The sequence below is a fragment of the Herpailurus yagouaroundi genome, unplaced genomic scaffold (assembly GCF_014898765.1).
Source record: "Herpailurus yagouaroundi ecotype Mexico unplaced genomic scaffold, PumYag 181, whole genome shotgun sequence".
Taxonomy (NCBI): Eukaryota; Metazoa; Chordata; class Mammalia; order Carnivora; family Felidae; genus Herpailurus; species Herpailurus yagouaroundi.
In genome coordinates, this window is record NW_024412412.1 from 34,638,278 (window position 1) to 34,659,545 (window position 21,268).

Below are 21,268 nucleotides of genomic sequence, written 5' to 3' on the forward strand. Positions count from 1 at the left end.
TTTTGGAGTTGAACTGGGGGGAAAAAAATCCTAACGCTTGTGGTTATGGAAGAGATTCCACAGCAGTGAGGTAAGGAGGGAAGTTATGTGTGTATGTGTGTGTTTTCCTACACAGAGGTCTCTGAGCAGCTTATGTGAGCTCGTTAGCTAGCAATGAGCCCTGAATGGACGCCACGAAGGGCTTCCCTGCCGCCCCCTGGCTGGAGTCCACAAGCAGCTGGGAGGCAGCTCTCTGCTCACGTACACACTCGGGCCTGACTCCCAGTTCCTCCCGCAGAGCCTGGGCAGAGGAAGGATTTTGAATGTGCAGGCCCCAGAGGAGCTGAGCCCCTGGCCTTGCCCCGGGGTGGGGCTGGGGGTGTCAACTCGATACCAGGCAATGGACAGGGTGTGGCTGGGAGGGCAGAGAGGCCACCAGTCCAGAGCACAGGCTTGGAGTCAGAACTCAAATGTTCACCCTCGTTTACCTGCTTATTGGCTGTGTGAACTGGCAGAAGTTGCAAAACCTCGCTGAGTTTTCTCATTTTTTCACCTGGAACGGAGGTGTGCCATCAGCCTTCTCCGAGGGTGTCATGGGGGTTGAGTGGGCACAGAGCCTGAACGCATAATGAATTCGTTGCTATTTGGAAATTGAGGGCCCTCGCAGTTTTCATTATTCAGAGAAGAGACACGGCCCTGCGTTTGGGGCGTTGGGAGGAAGCCTGGCAAGGTCCATGGAGGGCAGACACTATACTTTTTTGAATGAATGAATGAAGCGAATTTGCGCCTGATGAAATGAGGGAGAAAAGAAGACATTCCATTTTGAAATTAACAGCCCTGACCCTGACCACTTTTTTAGGCGCTGGAGGGAACAAGTCCCTCTGGACCTTTCCTGCACCGCATAGGTGCACAAACAGATGCACACTCCACACACACACACACGCGCGCGCGCGTGCACGCACACTCCACACGCGCGTGCACACGTGCACACACACACACACATGTACACACACACACACACTGAGTTGGTGGAAGAATAAGGACAAAGACAAGGACCAGGACACCTCGCTCTAGCACTTTCTCTTCTCCAAGCCTCGTTTCCCACATCCTGAGTCCACCTGCCCCCTCCCTCCCACAGCTGTCATACTTCTGCAGAAGACATGCCAGCCTGCGTCAAGACGAGGGCATGTGGGTCTGCTGCGTCCCCTCTCCCACTGTTGGAGCTTGGATGCCTAGGGTCACATTGGACTTCTCCCCTTAGTGAGCTTGCGTTGCTGCCCCATGGCAAGGGGTGAATGGGGAGGGAAGGATCTGTGAATTTAGTGAAGTCAGGCCCAGACTGCCACCCCATAGCGTCACAGGGCCGGTGCCACAGTGGTAACTTTCCTTCTGGGCATTACGCATTACACACAGGAATTCAGCCCTGCCTCCAGAAGGGGAAAGGGGCAGGAGGGGGCTGACCCACAGGCTGGTCCAGAGCTCAGGCCCTTTCTTGGCTTGCCCCTGTCCACGTGTCTTGGTGGCACAGGTCCTATGGCCTGTAAAGGATCCAGGATCCAAGCTGGCAAACATAATCCTGCCCCTGGCGCTTTCCTTCCTCTCTGCATGGAAAGGAACTAGGGCCAAATGCCATCGCTCCCGGCCCACATACTTTCCACTGCCTTGCCGGACTGCAGAAACAGGGCCTGGCTGTGCACTCTGCAGCCAGGGCGAGGAGACACGAATCCCCGGGCACCCAAATAATGGTTCTGTTCAACCTCATGGTTCATTTGCATCCTGGCTGGACAGGGGCTCGGGCACTCAGGTTGCCAGGATCCTCCCTCCCAGCACCCCTGCCCAGCCCCACCCCTCTCCCCCGCTGGCCCAGCTCAGGGAGCTCCCCACACTGCACTCCCTGCCCCTCGGTGGTTCTTGGGAGATCAGTGGACTCAAACAGTTTTCTTATCAGATAAACAAGATAGTGAGAGTTGTAGAGCACTTCATTCTATTGTTTGAGGATTAAGTAAGAGAATGTACCTAAAACGCTCCTTGTGGGGCTCACACACGAGTCTGTTACTGTTATGTTGCAGTTCATCATATCTGAGTATGGATTTGGGGCTGGGGACAGGGAGGAGGCTGGAGGCATAGGTGGAATCAGTCGTGACCGGCCGTGGGCACCTCACTAAGTTAATCAGGCATTACTATATAGTTAAGGGACAAGATCGCTGTGTTTTAGAAGGAGCTCTGGTGGCTGCCCTGTGGCAGATAGAAGAGGGAGATGGAGACAGGGACTCAGGGAGCCTTGCAAGAGCCAGTGGTGGTGCCATTGGGCAGGGGCAGAGAGAGGAGGGGCTGGAACTGAGAGATTTAGGGAGGGAGCTCCCCTAGTGTTTGGGGGAAGATTGGGTGAGCACAGGTATCACTAACTCCAGGTAGCCCCCCATTTCTCTCATCCAGTTTGGCCTCTCGAGGCCCTCTGTCCTTCTACCAAATTCCTGGACCTCTGGGGTAGGCTTGGGGCAGGGTCATTGCCACTCAGTGTTAGGGTGTGGGGAGGAGAGCCCGCAGTGCAGTGAGGCAGGAGCTCCCCCATGCCCAGCCTTTTTCCACTTCCTCCTGTCGGGGTCCTGCCTCTTTCATCACTTCCACAGAAAGATGGATGGGGGTGGGGGTGGAAATGGAGGCAAGGAGTGGGCTTTCGGAGGGCCTCAACTCATTTGGAATCTTTCATTCCATAGCCCGGTGGTTGTGTCCGTCCCTACCTCCCTGTTGGGCAGGCCTGGGGCCCTGCACCTAGCTTCTCCTTCCCCTCTTCTCTCCACGCCATCCCCCTTCTCTCCTGGGATTTTCTCACTGAGGAAGGCCGACCCCCAGGGGACGAAGTAGCGTGCAAGATGGCACCACCAGCCTCAGGATGGCTGAGGCTCATCTGCCTGACACACTTCAGTTTTACTGAAAGATTAATGGGGAGATACACACACACACAAAACCGACACGCATGTGTGCACAGATATGCTTTGGAGTAAAATACAAAATCCAAATTATTTTTAATATAGAACTGGAAAATTCAAAAACACATTTTCTCTTCACTTATTCTGAGAACCCCCAGGAGAGAGCTGGGGCGCAGTGCTCTCTGGGCTCTTTGTAGCACGTAGGAGAAGCCGCCGGGCTCCTGGGGCTCCTCTCCACCTGCTCCCGAGCACCCCTCCGCCCCCCGATGTGCAGGGCCTGAGGGCAGAGGCAGGCTGGTACAGTCACCTCTCTGGGGCAGACCCGGCAGGTAACACCCCTCCGTCTGTGCCTCCTTCTTCCCAGAACCTGAACATCCAGGTGGAGGACATCCGGATCCGAGCCATCCTGGGCACCTACCGCAGGCGCACCCCCGTGACAGAGGGCTACGTGGAGGTGAAGGACGGCAAGACGTGGAAGCAGATATGTGACAAGCACTGGACAGCCAAGAATTCCCGCGTGGTCTGTGGCATGTTTGGCTTCCCTGGGGAGAAGACGTACAACACCAAAGTGTACAAGTAAGGGGACTGCTCCAGCCTGGGCTTCCGGGGCCCTTGCCCTGCCGGGTTAAGAGTCAGCTCTTACCAAGCACCCCCAGCATAGGAAAAGTCCTCCCGCCCTATGTCATGGCGGGGGCCGCCAGTGTCCCTCCAGCAAGCCTGCCCTTGAGGAACTCCCACTCCTGTGGGAGACAGACCCCCAAATGAATGATGAAAGTAGGGCGAGGGAAGGGTTAGGGCAGAGGCAAAGGGCAAGATGCTGCAGCCCACAAAAATCCCACCTCTCAGTGCAGACAGCCAGCTCAGTGACCCCAGGGCCTGAGCAAGAACAATAATACCCCGGCCGGACGGGGCAAGGGCAGTGCCAACTTAAGAAATGGTTACTTTTCCTCAGTGAAAGATTATTCTGAGAAATCTGGAACTTTCCCCAACTGTCAGGAAATTGAAAAACGGTTGGATTCGATTCAGTTACACCAATCCCAGTTAAACCTCACCTGTTATGGTTTCCAAAGTTGGCACGTCACAGGGGGCCAGGGGGTGGTAGATGGGGGATCCGAGGGGAATCCAGTGAAGGGGTTGGGCCCTGTGACAAGCTGGCCACTGGGAGACCTCGGTTGGTAGCAGGATCTTCTTATCTCCTCTTATTAATGATAATGACAGTCTGTTTCTGAGTGCCTACCCCGTGCCAGGCTCTGCCCCTTGTCATCGAGTTCTCACAGCACTAGGAAGTAGGAGTCTGCTTCAGAGTTGAGGCAAAGAAGTCAGAGAGAAATTGTAGAACCAGGATCCAAACACAGGCCTCCAGCTCCAGGGTCTACACTCCTGGAGAGAGTGTAGGCTCACAACACCACGTCTTCCCTTTCAAACCAGGGACAGGGAACTTCGGAGTCAGGAGACCGGGCTCCAAGCCCAGCTCGTCCTCCAGATCCTTGGGTCAGTTCAGGCTGCATCCCTCCTTGGGTTTGGCGTGGCCGCCTTTGGTTAGAGCCCCCAGTCCACCACAGGGGTGAGTGCTGGCGTCAGGGCAGGCTCACAACACCCCTGGGGGTGATCTTAGTGGCCATTCCCTCCCCCAGCCGTCCCAGACATGGCCCAGACCTTCCTGGTTGCACAGGGCAGCTGGGAGGTGGCGTGGTCTCAGCCCTCGGAGTCTTTGGACAACTCCCGCCAGCTGGCCGGCTCCTTCCCTGGGGACACCTTCTCAGCTTTTCCGACCCAAGTGAGCCAAGAAAAGCAAACCCCTCCCCTGGCTGGCCCCACCAGAGCCCCCAGCCTAGTGGCAGTTCTGAGCCCAGTCCGAGGAAGGGGAAGGCTGCCACCAGCTCAAGACCAGGCAGAACGTGCCTTGTTCAGATGGCATTTGAAAGCCATCTCTCCAACTGCGGGCAGTCCTGCGTCCTCTTCCTGCTTTCGAGGAGGGGTCTCGGATCTGTTTTGGCAGCTGCACCCCGGGTGATCCTCTCATGGGCTGGGTTAGAAACCCTCTCCTTGCTCCTCCCACTCCCGTGTCTGTGGCTGTGCTTTCTTTTCAAATGGGGACAGGAAAAGGCTCCGAGGGCTGGGAGGCATCCAAGGTGTTGGTGGTGGATGGTGTTCTTGGCCAAGTTGGGAGATAATTAAACGATGCTGCTGAAAACGAGCTCCGACTCCTGACCTCTAGCTGGAGATGCTATGGGGGAGCGGGAGGACGGGTGCTAAAACAACCTAGGGTTGTTTTATGTTAGACTCAGCCGACAGTCAGGCCCCAAAAGAGAAGGGCACACTGGGAAGCTTCTGCCTCAGTGGTGCTGTTAGGGGCTGTGATGGCAGCCGGCTGGAGGAAGTGATGAGCTGGGACTCCCAGGGCATGGCTTCAGCCCTTACTCGGTCCAAGCCCTTAGTCTGCATGGAAAGAGACACAGGCCTGAAGGGCGGGGGACTCGGAGGTCACAGAACCCACCTGCAGATCCTGCGGGGGAGTCCAGTTGTGTCCTCCACACTGCTGTTACCTCAGCCCCAGCTCTACTCCGCCTGGCTACAGGGTACAGGCCCCCGCCACGGGCTGGCTGTTGAGTCTGGGAGGTGACGCAGGGCTGGCCTGGGGCCAGGGTGTCTGGGAGCCGTGCTCAGAGGCTACGGACAGCAGGGGCCTGGGGACCAAGTGTCCCCGAATCTGTGACTTCCAGTAGCATCTTTCCCCAACTCCCTTTCGCCCTTCCCACAGCCTGTCGCTGCTGTTGCTCACAGCCCCCCCCCCCCCCCCACTGCCTCCCAGGGAGGGCTTTCACCCTTAGGAAGGAAGCGTTTTCAAAGTGATTCTGTCTAGGGTGGGTTTCTCCTGGTATCCACCAGGTCCAAAGGGGCCCTGCAGCCTTAGACGTTCACCAGGGCAATGCCCGAGGCCTCTCCACCCTTAACTCTGCTAACCGGCATATCCGGTGGCTACTCGGAGGCCTCACCCCCACAGGGTCGCCATGAGTGGAGTCAGCTTCCCCACCAGGGGCTGCTTTTCCGTGAGCTGCATTCTGCTGTGCCCTGGGGAGCCATGGATGCTCCTTGATGCTAATGATGCCGAAGCTTCAGGGCCCCTTCCTTGGGGCCAGGGGCATATTGTGGTCATTTTTTTTCTTCAAGCAGGATCCCGAGGTTGACACCGGTTTATTGATGTGAGCTAACTAAGCAGAGATTCTGCATCTAATGTCGCATCTCAGGCGTTAGGAAGAGCTATCGTGATTTGGTTGGATGGCTGACACGGGGACCAAAATGTGGCCCCACCGGCAGTGACATGCAAATGCCCGATCTCCTTGGCTTCATGTAGAGGACGGGATTCCAAGGCTGAAGACTGGATGTTGGAGTGGATTTGTCATCTGAGACCTCACCCAGCCTGGGAGGGTCTGGAAGATGCACTTTCCCCGTGAATGAGGAATAAATTTATGAGGGAAACCCTGGCGTTCTTAAGAGCTCCCCGGTAGCTCTTCTCTGTAAGCCATCCCTCATTCTAAAAGCAGGAGGTGGTGACTGGATCCTAGGGCAACAGCACTCAAGCCTCCCAAGGCCAGGTGGGCATGGTTCCCGAAAGACAAGCAGAATCAGAGCAGTAATCGGAACAGTTTGACTCCTACACAGCCAGGGCATGGCCTGGTTGATCATGAGGTTCCCAGAAGCGAAATGGATAGGAGGTCTACTAAGTTCTTACTCATTCTTTTTTTTTTTTTTTTAAGTTTATTTATTTTGAGAGAGAAAGAGGGAGAGAGAGAGAGCAAGAGGGGGGCGGGGGGCGGGGGGCGGGTAGAGAGAATCCCAAGCAGGCAGCAGACTCTGTTAGCGCAGAGCCTGATGCGTGGCTCAACCTCACCATCTGTGAGATCATGACCTGAGCCACAATCAAGAGCTGGACGCTTAACCGACTGAGCCACCCAGGCGCCCCCCAAATTCTTTATGAACAGAAAATCTAGGTCAAGAGAACAAAAATCTAATCATATAAACAGAGGGTCATGCCCCTCGATCAATTCCCAGACTTGAGCCAGCTTACAGACCCAGAACCCTTTGAGTAAAGGGCAGGCTGGGTCCCCTTGAGGAAGGACCCCACCCAGTACACTGCCAAAAATTTACACCATTAATCAATTTCCCAGGCTTCCCCAAAGGGACTGATGGCCTTTCACCAAGATAGCTGTGCACTGGGGAAGATGAAATAATCAGAACTTTTGGGCACGACTGGACACAGGCTCTGAAATGACACTGATTCTGGGAGACTCAAAGATCACCATGGCCCTCCAGTCAGAGTAGGGCCTTAAGTGGGTCAGGTGATCAATGGGGTTTTAGCCTGGGCCCATCTCACGGTGGACCCAGTGGGTCCCTGAACCCATCCTGTGGTTGTTTCCCTAATTCTGGAATTCATCATTGGAATAGACATACACAGTAGCTGGCAGAAGCCCATCAAAATCTGGCTTCTCCCTTAGCTGGGGAAGAGCCAGTAGAACTTTTCATTTCTAATGTTTTATTTACTTTTGAGAGAGAGCACGAGCAGGGGAGGTATGGAGAGGGGGACAGAGGATCCAAGGCAGGCTCCGCACTGACAGCACAGCGCCCGATGCGGGGCTCGAACTCATGAACCGTGAGATCACGACCTGAGCTGAAGTTGGATGCTCAACCAACTGAGCCACCCAGGCGCCCCCCAAATTCTTTATGAATAGAAAATCTAGGTCAAGAGAACAAAAATCTAATCATATAAACAGAGAGTCATGCCCCTCAACCCATTCCCAGACCTGAGCCTTTTCAGGACTTTTCATTTGTAACTGCATCGGCCCAGCTGAGCATTCGTCCCACTACCCTGCCACAGGCTAGACACCTCTTTCTCAAGCAGGCTTCTTCCTTGGCCCAAAGCTGCATCTCATTTCAGTTGCCCTCCAGTCACCGGGCCTGGAGCAGGCTGTCCACCCATCACCCACCAGCGCCTCACATCTGCACCCCCTGGGCCTGGCCCTGGTGAATCATGGTGGGGGGACGCTGTCGGCATCGTGGAGGCCTGTGGAGGGCCACAGTGCATTCCCGTGAGCTGATGTAAGAGGGAAGCAGGGCTGTCTGGGAAAGGCAGGAGCAGTTATGTGTTTGCTATGGTGCTTCAGTCTATATTAAGAACTCAGTACATCTGTTCGTGGGCGAGGGCAGTGTTCACTGAAAGCTGGAAGCAGAAGGAGGTTCCAAGCCAGTGGGGTCTGGCCAGCCCTTGTGCAGCTGATAGCCCCCGAGTGTGTTCTCTCGCCCAGTGTTGGGGGGTGGGTCATGAGGAACAAGCTGTCCACCGCCCCCAAATGTGTTCTCCAGTCCGAGGTGGTGGTGGGGGGAACAAGCTGGAGGTTGTTTCCGAGTGCAGGGCCTTGTATCCAGGAAGTGGGGAGGGGCAGTTTTTCTCGGAATTACTAACAGTCCTCCTGTGTAGTTCTCCACTCTAGGCTATGCAGCGATGTTGAGCACACCTCCTGAATTTTCCAGGATAGTCCTTTTTTCAAAGATTCTGTGTCATGGTGCCCACAGGGACACCAGAGTTGTTACCAGTGAAATTTTTAGTTAGGGAAAGATTCTGGTTTGGGGTGCTTGGGTGACAGCTCAGAGCCTGGAGCCTGCTTCAGTTTCTATGTCTCCCTCTCTCTCTCTGCCCCTCCCCAGATCGTGCTCTGTCTCTCTCTCAAAAATAAATAAACTTAAAAAAAAAATTTTTTTTTAAAGCAAGAAAATATTGGTGGTGTCTGTAGGGTTTTACCTTTCTCTATGTTCATATCCCATTCACTCTGAGACAGAAACTTCTAGGCCTGCTAACGCAGCAGAAACAGGGCCCCATTTCTGCCCCATCCTGGGCCAGCCTGCCCTGGGAGGCCCTTGCATGGGGCAACTGGCAGCGATGCAGTCTGGCTCTCTCTGGCATCTCGCAGGTTCTGCCAAGCAGGGACAAGCACACAGACCCCAGAGAGCTGGGCCGGCGTGAGAGGACGGTCCTCCCTGCCCTCCTCCTCTGTAAATCCCACCCTTGTTCAAAGCCTCGCTCAAACCCTGCTCCTCACTGAAATTGTGTGTCATCATTGCAACCACAGGGAACCCCCCTTTCTGTTTCTCCTTTAGTATAGTTGTTATTTATTTCACAAACGCATATGAAGCCCTTCCTGTGCGCTGTTTTAATTGCCTCACCAGCATTCGCTAATTTACCTTTCCTAACAATCATATAAAGTAAATCCCGTTGCTACTTCTGATTTGGAGATGGGGAAACTGAGGCACGGTAACCTTTCTGCTAACCCATTCATTACCTGTTGGTTGGTTATTGTTTTAGAAAACACTGTGACTCGCCTCGATCCTTATGCTGCCTTCCAGAAATACATAAAAAGGAATCCTTTACATGTAATACAGGTTAAGAGTTCCCTGGAATACAGGCTATACTATGGAGATAGCCTCAGCCTCACTGACTCCTGGGTGAACATTTGGTAAGGTCTGTGGCCGAGTTTCATGACCATTATAATTCCCAAGCAAATTTTACTTTGATTCAGCCCACGGGCTGCTTTAAGACTGTTCTCGTTGCTTCTCATTGGATTTGGATTTACCCCTTTAATCTTGCGGATCGTTGGGAGAGAGTTTAACATTCAACTTGTTCTGCTATTGACACAGGCAAGGAGCAACAATGAATCATGTTGAGATTATCTGAAGGGTTTGGGTGAGGGACCATCTGGTTTGCCTGAGACTGTGGGTTTCCTGGGACCAGGGGTCTTATCTATTTTAGATCCCTTTTTGCATTTCCTTTTATAGGCTTTAATGCTGTCTCACTGCTAAGTCCCTTCTCTCCTCGAATATAAGCTGCCTGGGGGAAGGAAGCAATGTCTGTCCTTCCAGGTCCTGCTCCCCAGTGCCCAGCATGGCGCCCCGCATGGCCGAGGTGCTCATTGGGTGGATGCCAACTCAGTGGGGCTGAGCTCTAGATGCAGGGACCATGCACATTCCGTTCCACTACTAGACTCCAAGAAGCTAGCACCGTGGTCGGCCCGGTGCCTGACACCCAATCATAGAAGGAATGAGGGGTGGTGGCCGTGGTGCCTTGGTCACCTGCCCCCTCTCACCCTCTGCAGAATGTTTGCCGCCCGGAAGAAGCAACGCTACTGGCCATTCTCCATGGACTGCACAGGCACGGAGGCCCACATCTCCAGCTGCAAGCTGGGTCCTCAGGTGTTGCTAGACCCCGTGAAGAATGTCACCTGTGAGAATGGGCTGCCAGCTGTGGTGAGTTGTGTGCCTGGCCAGGTCTTCAACCCCGACGGGCCCTCGAGATTCCGGAAAGCCTACAAGCCAGAGGTGAGGATGCGTGCAGCGGGGGGTCTGGCCACTTGACACATGGATGGGGTGGAGGGTGGCATTTGAGGGAGCAAGCAGGGGCCCTCAGGAGGGAATGAAGAGAGCCAGCCCTGATTCAGACCACTCCCCTACAGGGCAGGAATGTAGTGGGACACCTGTCAGGACTGGCCACACCAACAGATGCCACCTCTAGAGGGTGACAAGCAGCTGGGCCCCAGCCCCCAGTCATCAGCACCCACATCTGGCCCTTCACCATTGCTCCTCCACTCTGAGATCACAGTCCCCTCTGTGGAGGCCACACACCAAGGAGGAGAGAGCACCTCATTACCCACGGTCACAGGCTCTGTGTGCTGTCTGCTGGCCCCACACAAAAGGCGGGGGTGGAGGGGGTCCTGCTCCGTTCCCAGAGGAGAACAGTGTTCTAGAGTTGTTGGAAAGTCAGTATGATTCTCGAAAGCGCATGGAATCAGCCACAAATGTTTCTAAACGTATTTTGGTTTGTTCTGCAAGAGAAAGGACAAAAATTTTTAAAAGCCTTCACCAAGACAGAAAATGAAAACCTGTCATTCCCTTGTCTGTGTCACCTGTACCCATGGGTCATGTTCTATGTTTGTAAGTCAGTAGCACCTCTGTGTGCACGTGCACGTGAACGCGCTCCGGACATGTTGATGCACGTCTGCTCACATACATAGCACCCCCGTTTCCACTGTGGTTTCTTAGGACAAGTGAACCGACCCAACCATGGCGGGTTTGACGCAGCCTCTGAAAAAGAGAAAGTGCGTTATTCTCTCTTCCCTGAAAATCATTAAGAGGAGATTCGTTTTTCTTTTTCCTACCCTTCCTTTTTCCTATATCCAAGGGTCTCTGTGATGTGCATGTTCTGGAAACTGCTCACATGGGGCTGGTGGATGGGAATAGCACAGGGAGGAGAAGAGGGAGGGGTAGGAATGGTGGCTGATCGTTTATCAGGGAATGGTTGCCTGAGCCAGACAAAACCTCGACACTCACCTGGGCAGAGGTGAGTTCCAAGTCAGCTCTGACCACGTCAGGGGGAAGAGGAGGGAGAGAGGCCATGATGGGGGCAGATGGTGTGGGCACCAGGTGGTGGTGCGGGAGGGACGGCCTCATGCTGTGTCTCCTTCCCTCTCCCTGTCTCTCCCGCCTTTCCCCTCTGCCCTCTGTAGTCTCTCCTCCCCATCAACATCTAAAGACCTGCTTGGAAAGGGGGTGATGGCGCTCATCCTAAGGAAAAGGGAACCCCGGGCAGGAGTGAAATAAACCACGTTGGGTGCCCCCTCCCAGGCTGGGGGTGGTGTGTTTGGACAAAAGAAAAAGCCTTCAAAGAAAGGACTGAAATGAACGCTGTGAGCCCAGCCAAGGGCATGGGAACTATTTGGAGTACCTTCCTGACTCTTCCAGCAGGCGGCCGTCCCTGCCCCCTTGGTCGGCACAGGGGCCTCCAAAGGGGACAGACCTACTGCAGGGCGCATACGTGCAGCCAGGTGACAGAGGTGCACCTGGACGGTGCCGGTCCCCCTGCAGCCCCCACACACCCTCCCTTGCCCCCCTTCCAGCCCACCGCCACGTGATTTGATCGCCACATCCTTCCTACAGCCTCAGCCTGGCCCACGGCGCTTTCCTTATGTGTCATCCAGAATACCAGACCCTACTGTTTTGGAATTCCTCTCGCTGTGTGGTTTAAAGCAAAGGAATCAAATTCATACCAAATGAATTAAAAAAAAAAAAAAAAAGAGAGAGAGAGAGCAAATGAGCCTTACATCACATTTTCCCTTGGTTGCTTGCTTTCCTCCAGGGCCAGCTGACTGTGTGGCCACTGCCAGCCTGGCACGGGGTTATTTGGCCCTCTGCCTCCATTAAGCTTGGTCTTGGATGGTCTGCTCCCTAATAAATGATCAGCCACCTTTCCTACCCCTCCCTCTCCTCTTCGCATGTTCTATTCCCACCCACCAGCCCCTCTGAGCCATCTCCAGAACGTGGAAATCACAGCTTCCTGTGCTGGACAGCTTGGGCACGGGGTGGGGGGAGGGGAGAGGCCGCGGCTCGACCGCAAAGCAAACGGGCTGCAGCCAGCAGTTGTTTTGAGTTTGTTTTCTAAAGCTAGAACAAAGGTTCCTGAAGCCAGTGGGTGTTTTGCACGCACCCCTGTCCCTCTTTTCTTCTCCCCCTAGTGGCAGGGTCAGAGCCGTCCTATAAATCCGAGTGCTGTCACTGCACGCTGTCCTGCCGTGGCAGCCACGAGGCGCAGTCAGTGGGGGAGAGCAGTGTGGCCGAGTGGGAACCTCGGCTGGAGGATGGTGACACGGGTTCCCTTCTGATGCCTCGGCCCTCAAGGTGGCCGGCGTACGTGAATGCTGACAAACAGCACCTCCAGCCAGGCCGGGCCCTTGGTGGGTGGGTAAAAGTTGTGGTCTGAGGACCACGTAGGCTGGAGGGGAGCAGTGACTCTGGTCTGATCCACCATACGTAGAACGGCTGCAGGGCACCCCACCCCCTCTGTGTTGAATCAAATCAGCATCGGCGAGAACTCAGAGCCTCGAAGCCTCTGAGCCCCCACGCCAGCACTCACATGCTCAGGCGTGCACACACACACACACACACAGGCATGCACGCACATGCACACACATCCACACATGGGCACAGAAGTTGATGCGGACCAGCGTGTGTGGGCAGATGGAGTCAGGTGCTCCAGCTCCCATCTGGTAAAATGTGATCCAGTGGGATCAAAACGCTGGTGCAGGGTGGGTCTTACTCTTGTGCAATGAAATAAACCCTGTAAGGTGATTGGGCTTCCAGGCTGTCCCTGAGCACTTGGGGGCATTTAAACCATAGCCACTCATCGTCTCTGAGTACCTGGTGGGGCCGCATCTTCTGAAGAGTTGGGCTGATTTGGAATTGGAGTAGAATCACGGGGGCGGGGAAGCAGGAGCAGTGGCCGGGCACTAACGTAGCCCCTGGACACGTGGCAGCCTTAGCCAGCACAATGTCTGTCCTCTAAGTCATGGCCTTCTTGGTTAGGCCCATGCTATAGCTCCCTGTCTCCCCCCTCCTGCTTCTCATCTACCTGCAGAGCGGGATTGTTGGAGTGTAACCTGTTCAGTGCCCTGAAGTCCCCCACAGGGCTAGACCGTAGCGCTCTATCAGAAGCAGGGTGGAATTATGAACCATCTGGAATCTGCCAAGTCTGGGGCAGGAGCTCCTCTCCGTAGCTCTAACGCTTGAGGTTCTGGAGGGAGGGGGTGCAGGGAGGTACTGGTGGTAAGGCCCCTGAGCCAAGCATGGGTTGGGGTGACTAACTGATGAGGGTCCCAGTGGGCTCCTCGACAGTCCAGGACAAAAGCTCCAGGGGAGGACCGCAAAGCAAGTTTGCAGCACAGCCAACGTGCAGAGGGGGCATGTGCACACCTCCCGCCCCGTGCACACGCACACGCACAAATCCAGCCCCGTTTCAGCTCCTCGCCGAGGCACCTGTGTTTGGGGTGGGGGGGTTGGGGAGGGAGGGGAGCGGGCAGTGACGGCCTGCCGAGTGGGCATCAGCTTTTGCACTCAGCAGGACCGTGTGTCCCTTCAGCAACCCCTGGTGCGGTTGAGAGGTGGTGCCAACATCGGAGAGGGCCGAGTGGAGGTGCTCAAGAACGGAGAATGGGGAACCGTCTGTGACGACAAGTGGGACCTGGTGTCTGCCAGCGTGGTCTGCAGAGAGCTGGGCTTTGGGAGTGCCAAAGAGGCCATCGCTGGCTCCCAGCTGGGGCAAGGTAAGGAATGGGGCAGGGGGCGGGGGGGCGTTCTGTGGCCTCTCTTCACCGAGAGCATGGCGCGGGGAGCCTAACCCAGGGGCGCTGGCCTTGGGCCTTTCGGGGTCTTCTTGCTGTGCCCCCTCCCACTCGCCGCTGCCGCTCTGTTAGAGAATCCCTGGCCGCTCCCCCAGCAGTCAGAGCTGGAACGGCCTTAGGGAACACTGAGTCCCCCACTGCATGAATTTGGAAGCTGAGGCCCAGAGAAGAGAGTGAATAACCAAGATGAGACAACAAATTAGCAGCCAATGAATACTCTAAGGGGGGTCTCCCGGCTCCTAACCCGGTGCTCCCCACTGTCCCACCGAGAATGCTGGAATTCTCAAGGCCTTCCTCCAGGACAGGACCTCGGAATTCCTCAGGCTGTGGACCACCCCAGACACAAAAGAGTCCCAAAAGTCATCTTTCTTTCCCACTGTGGTGCGGCCCCACAAACATTCTCTCCCCTCCACCAGAGACTGGGAACAGGATGCCCATCTCCGGATGACACGCGACACTAATGAGAAGGAGCCTGGTTTTCATTAAGTGTCCTGAACAGATCTTTCATTTAAGCAGAGACCAAAAGTGTAAGAAGCTTTCGAGCTGGTCGTTCTGTTGAGAGCACCAAGGCAAACATGGCATGAGAACGTGACAGATAGCTTCCTTTTCTGGCAAGGAGGGTGGGGCGTCCCGTCCTGTGGGGAGAGGATGTTTCCATACTGCCGGACGTAAGGCCATCACCCCACAGAAAGGAATGTGGTGAGGTCATTGGTCACATTGGAGGAAGTAATAGCCCAGTGGACTGGAGAGAGTCCCGGAATCATAGATGGCACTGCTGAAGGGGACCTCAGTGCATCTGGTCCAACAGACGAGGCCTCAGGTGCTGGAGCACAAGCTTGCAGTCATCCCCATAGTTAGTGGTGGAGAAAATCTAAAACCCAAGTCTTTAGCTCGCTCATATTTGGGCTTCTCCCTGTGTGCCCACCTTGGCCCAGTCCTGCTCACGTTCGGAACACCTCTCTACCCCCATTCTGCAATCCCCTGCAGTTTCCTGGGCATGCCCTGAAGGCTAGGGGTCTAGGCTGGACTCTAACCTTGCATCGTGCCATCTGGAAGCCTCAGTTATACCACACGACAGTCCTCCTCCTCCCCTGGTCATGATGAGCTCTTTGGAGTTGGATCTCAAATATTCCCACAGTCCGTTTTACTGATTGGCTGATGTGTCAGTGTGTGTTTCCCCAAGGCCTACTGTACAAAGACCACTCACCCTGAGGAATAAATAAGCACTGGATGACATAAGCATTCCATTTATCACGGGCGTGGGCTGTTGACCTAGTTATTTCCCTGCCCAGAGCAGCCAATGGTTTCCAGGGACCTGCAGAACTCTGGAGAGAGAGACAGTTGGCATTTTCGGTGCTGTCCTGGAAAGAACCACTGGATGATTTATTATCTCCTGCCACTCTGGGCAGATCAACTCTGCTAGGCAGAAGGGGGAAAGTCCACATTCAGTGTCAAGTCACAGGCTCAGTTCCTTTCTGGCTCTGGCTGGTGGGCCAAGTGACCACACCCAGAGTGAGGGCGTGAAAGGCAAGGACGGGGAGGCAGGCGATCTCAGTCCTCGTCCTGGGCCTGCTACCTACTTTCTCCGTGACCTTGAGTAAACTCCAGGTCCTCAGATTCTTCACTGGATTCACATTCGAGGGTTTATCTGGCTCCTGCCTCCTGTGGGTTTCCTGAGACCTGCTCTTCTCACCGGGATGGATGTTAGGTCAGAGTCAGGCACTGTGCTGTGTGTTCTGTGACCCCCTGCACATATCTGGGCTCCAGCTGTCTGTTTCCACAACCACCTCCCTCCATGACCAAGTGCTGCAAGAGAGGAGGGAGGGCCTGTGTTCTTCGTGCTAAGTCTTGCCAGCTTATAGTACCCTGGGATATTCATTTTATGAAGAATGAATGAATCGATGAATGAATCAATGAATGAATGAATGAGTTCCAGTTGCATAAGTAGGGTCAGCTGAATGAACACCTGGTGAAGCAGTTTTAACACTCTAGACCTTAGCTGTCCAATACAAATACAACGTGAGCCACATAAGTAATTTTGAATTTTCTAGTAGCCTTGTAAAAACAAATAAAAAGAAACAGGTGAAATTAATTTCGATAATATAGTTTCCTTAATCGAATCTATCCCCCAAATTATGATTTCAACATATAATCAGAATGAATGCTGTTAATGAGATAGTGTACGTTTCGTGTACCAAGTCTTTGAAATCTAGGGTGTGTTTTATACGTGGAGCACATTCCAGTCTGGACTGGCCACATTCCAAGCGCTCAGTGTGGCCAGTGGCAGCCCTGGAGCAGTGGCTTTAAAACCCTTTTGCCTGAAATCCCCGAGCAGAAATGCCATGCATATAAAGCCGAAACAGAAGTTTCCAGAAATGATGCTTACCTCTCTAACATGCAAAACACTACGCTACGTCCTGTTGTATTCTACCGTGCTCTTAGAAGTGTGATTGTCACCGGCAAAGTTGATTCTGGGTCTAGAGTCCGTGACGTTGCTCCAAGACGTTGGGCTTCTCCCTAGTACCCTGCTTCTGCCCCCGGCCTGTGGCCACCTGGGACAGAGTTTATACGTGGGGGAAGAGCAGGGCTAAGGTGGATGTGGAGAAGCCATCGTGAGGAGGAACAATTCAGGGGTCAGTCCAGAACCAGGAGTAGGTGAGTGCTGGGAGTCAGGATGCAAGTGAAGCCCAGGTCCACAAAACGAGCCAAGAGCCCACAGGCAGCACTGGGCATGCTCAGCTGTACACTGGGCGAGGGTGTATCTAAGTTCGGCTGGAAGGACACAACCAGTTGTTAGTCGGAGTCTAAAGCATGGTAGGCTCTTGGATAAACCTCTCCTCTCCTGGCCAGTCCAGTAGGTCAGTGATTCATAAGCATTCGTTGTTTGGGCTGGGCCCTGGAATGGAGAATTCGTTAATTCCACAAACATTTATGGTAATGGCTTCTGCTCCCCAGGAGCTCCCGTCAAGTGGGGGAAATTAGAAATAACCTCAATCAAAGGTAAACCTGTACTAACAGAGAGGTGATGAGATGTAAGGGAAATACTGAGAACATTTACCATTTCCTGAGCCCCTGGCCCACCCCGCCAGATAGATTTTATTATTGCCTTTTATGATGAGGGAGGCGAGACTCAGAAAGCTCCCGTCACTTCCCGAGGAGGAGACGCAGCCCGACTGCTGGCCCATCACCTCACCAGCAAGGTGTAAAAGAAAATGCCACGGGGGGGGGGGGGGGGCGAGGTCGTGTCCAGCTGAGCCCGGGAGGAGGAAGGATCTGAAGTGTTCCTTGGAGGCAGGCCTCTACCTAGGTCAGCTCTTTAAGAGGAGCAGGGCTTCCAGGAGGCAGAGGGAGCATCCCCACATGAAGAACCAGGTGCTTCTAACCTCTCCGCTCTTTCCCCAGCAGCCCTCCTCTCCCGTCCAGCACATGGGGTTCTCTCTCCTCACATGCCTCGGAAACAGAGCGAGATCCTGCAGTGGGGTCAGGCTGCCTGGTGTGAGTGCTGGCTCCTCCATCAAGTCCCCGGTTTCCTCATTTTACCGAGTTGCCATGATGATTGAGTGCGTTCGTATATGCAACGTGTGTAGGACAGAACCCTAGTAAGCGCTCAGTGAACATGTGGTGTCATCATTGCCATTGTCGCCATCCTCCTCCTGACGGTCCTCAGGCAAGCCGGGCATCTGACTGATACTCAGGTCCGAGGTGGCTGCGTCTTTCTGTGTCCATCTCGCTCCCTGAGCTGTGGCCCCTGCCTGCTTCAGGGGCCCTGTTTGGCACCTGTGGTGCGTCCTAGCCTCTCCACTCCGAGTCTTTGGATGCTTCCAGCCATAGTCAGCAATGTGTTTTTATCAACTGTATAACATTCCAAGGAACTGAAAGCTTTATTGTTTATGAATTTCCAAGGAAAGGGAAACTTGGCTCTCACTTACTAATATGGGTTGTCCCGGAAGTTCATCTTGGCCTAGATACCGAGTGTCTCCAGAAACCTCCTCAACGGAAATGGGACACAGGCACGGCCTGTGGTCGGGGGGCCTCCGGCCTAGCGGGGAGGCAGACAGGGGACAGAGAGCCACCTGAGTGCTCGATGGGAGGGGGGCCCAGCTTAGACAGGCATCAGAGAGGCTTCTCTAAGAAAGTGGCCAAAGCCGAGCCCTGAAGGATGAGCAAGCTGGTGAGGAGGGAGGAGGATGGGCCAGGCAGAGGGTCCAGGCAGGGGAAGAGGTCAGCTCAATCAAGCAGCCAAAGGAGGTGGCGGTGTGGCAGAGGTGGGAGGAGCAGGTGGAGCCAGACTGCGTAGGATGAACAGGGTGCTCGGGGACTGTGGATTTCACCCTTCGATGCAGTGAGAAGCCATTCTGGGGACTTACAATGGGGAGTGACACGATTCAGTATGCATTAACAACCCTCTTGGGTTGTCTTGTGGCAAATATTTGGCAACGAGCAAGCAGGAGGGAGCCTGGAGGCTGTTGCCTTTGTCCAAATGGACGATGACAGAGCAGGACGAGTGTTGCGCCGGCAGAAATGAAAAGCACCCAGAGTTAGGGAAGTGAGTGGAGTGTGGTGATGGATTCCTTGGCAACCACAGAGGAGGCGGTACCAGAGGTGACCTCTGGGTTTTGGTGAGAACACCAGGCCGGATGGATACCACTTTGAGATGGAGAGGGCTGGTGGAGAAACAGACAGGAGTAGGTCCTTCTACTGGACACGGAAGTAAAGGGGACAAAACAGACAGCTCTTCCAAGAAGTTCACCCTGATGCAGATGAAACTGACAGGCCAGAGGGTGGGCTCAGGGGAGGGTGGTTGTAAGATGGGAAGTTTGAATGAGTGCTGAGGGGCAGGACCCCAGTGAGAGGAGGATGGTGAATGGGGGCAGGAGAGAGAGGTGATCACAGGTGGGCAGGGACCAGTGTGGGAGTCCATGCAGCCCAGAACTCCTAGAAAGAACTAGACTTAGGGGAGCGCCTCGGTGGCTCAGTTGGTTAAGCATCTGACTCAATCTCAGCTCAGGTCATGATCTCACGGTTCATGAGTTCAAGCCCCGAGTCAGGCTCTGTGCTGACAGCATGGAGCCTGCTTAGGATTCTCTCTCGCTCGCTCTCTGCCCCTCCTCTGCTTGCTCTCTCTCTCTCTCTCAAAATAAATAAAAATATTAAAAAAAAAAAGAACTGACTTTGATCCATATTGATGGGCTAGGGCTATACAGAGGGGAGGTAGCCCTGTGAGCTGAGTTGAGCCAGACTGGTCAGTCTGGGAATTCTCTCTCTTCTCTCTCCCCAACAGTAGGGGCCTCCCCTTGGTTATCTGGGTGCCTGTGGGAGAAGCTTCTCTGCATGTTCACCATAGGTCATTTACTGGATGGCCCCTTTCTGCCTTGGGGACACTGACATGGCCAGTGCCCAGGGAGCACTGGCAGTAGATGGGCTGGGGAGAGGAGAGAGGACAGGGACTCCCTACAGGCTCCCTGCGGGCCACTGTGTCCCTCCTCAATGAAGGGTAACGGCTCTTAGCAGGTGGCCTCTCCACACGGCTTCTTTGCTCTCCTGGGTCAATACTACCATCTTCCCTTCACTCCTGCTGGCCTCAGGACCTTATCTGTGTCCCACTATGAGGGGGAGGCTTCAGCGGCTTCTGAGTATTGGACTGTCTGCTGTGATTTTGTGATTTCCCTACACTCTGTCCATACCTTTGTTTTCAAAACCCCCTTTTCCAACTCTATTCAAATCATCCAGTTTGAGGGTGCCATCACTTTCCTGAGGGGACTCTGAATCTATAGGGATAGTCACCCCTGTGAGGTTCATAAATGCACAAGGTATTAAAGTTGAAGAGGGAACTTAGATGTCTTCTCTTCCAGTTTCTTTATTTAAGGATGAAAACCTATTCAGAGAGGCTGAGTGGGTTGGTCAAGGTCACACAGGAAGTTAGTAAGCACATTTGATTTGCTTTTATGGGAGAAGTGAATCCTAAGACAAGAAGCAGGTCTCTCCAGGGAGAGGAGGCCTGGATCCTTGAGCTGATTATGGGATGTAGTTGGAAGTTTTGAGGATGGAGAAACACGTTCTTACTGGCTAAGACTTTCTTGCCCATTCCAGAAACTTTCCTCCGGAAGCTGTCAACAGCACGTGTTTATTTCCTCCCCCAGGGATAGGACCCATCCACCTCAATGAGATCGAGTGCACTGGGAATGAGAAGTCCATTATAGATTGCAAATTCAACGCTGAGTCTCAGGGCTGCAACCACGAGGAAGATGCTGGTGTGAGATGTAACATCCCTGCCATGGGCTTCCAGAAAAAGGTGAGGGGATTATGTTCTGTTTTGGTGACCAAGCCCCAGAGAGTATGAGCCAGGTAGCCTCATTCTGAAGGTTTCCAGCATGCAGTGTTAGAGTGCTCTGATGATGAACTCAGAAAGGGCTTAGGCTCCACTGCTGTCACCATTAAGGACATTGTCACCTAGCATTCGTTAAATGGGCCAAGTGAGAAAACGTATGTATAAACACCGCTGTCCTTAGTGGCCCATGTCGGGCATCCAGCGTGTGCCTCTCCCTGTGCTGGGACTAGACATGTGGTGTGATCTCAGTGCAGTCCCTTCTGTAAGGTCTGAAGCACCTGGGACACCCTTGGCATGGTCCCTAGCCAAGAACCCAGAGGAACTACATCGACAGCAGGCCTACAAATTACACAAATGTAAGCACAATATAGACAGTATTTGGGGACAGAAGACTGTATTTTGGTAACCAGAGGGAAATAAAGGGGAAACTTAACAGCATTATACCAGAGACGCACCCGTCCTTTCCTGAGATGGAGTTGCTAAAAACCTACGTCGTGTGGCTAGCGTGGGTGATCTTTCCACAGGGGTAGCCAACAAGATGAATTCCTCTCGGGCTATCCAATCCTACAGAAAGGCCCAGTACATCCTGTTTACTGCTCTTCACCATCCTGTTTACTGCTCTTCACTACACCATGAACTTGTCTGGGTCCTGTGCATTATCTGCTATAGGGCTGGCATGTTGGAAGGGTTTCTTTAGTGCTTATTTTATTTTATTTTTGTATTTTTTTATTTTTTCAGAGAGAGAGAGAGAGAGCATGCGAGCCTGAGTGGGGGGGGGGGGGGGCGGCGGAGGCGAAAAAAAAAAAAAAATT

General features: G+C 53.9%; 1 protein-coding gene across 1 annotated transcript in view; it reads left to right on the plus strand.

Annotated features, from left to right (window-relative positions):
• LOXL2 (lysyl oxidase like 2) overlaps positions 1 to 21,268 on the plus strand; it is a 93,157-nt gene that overhangs the window by 46,909 nt on the left and 24,980 nt on the right. Inside the window, exons 4-7 of the mRNA XM_040490264.1 lie at positions 3,274 to 3,485; positions 10,055 to 10,277; positions 13,867 to 14,050; positions 20,269 to 20,420. Coding sequence (XP_040346198.1) covers positions 3,274 to 3,485; positions 10,055 to 10,277; positions 13,867 to 14,050; positions 20,269 to 20,420 — 771 coding nt within the window. The remainder of the gene's footprint in view (positions 1 to 3,273; positions 3,486 to 10,054; positions 10,278 to 13,866; positions 14,051 to 20,268; positions 20,421 to 21,268) is intronic.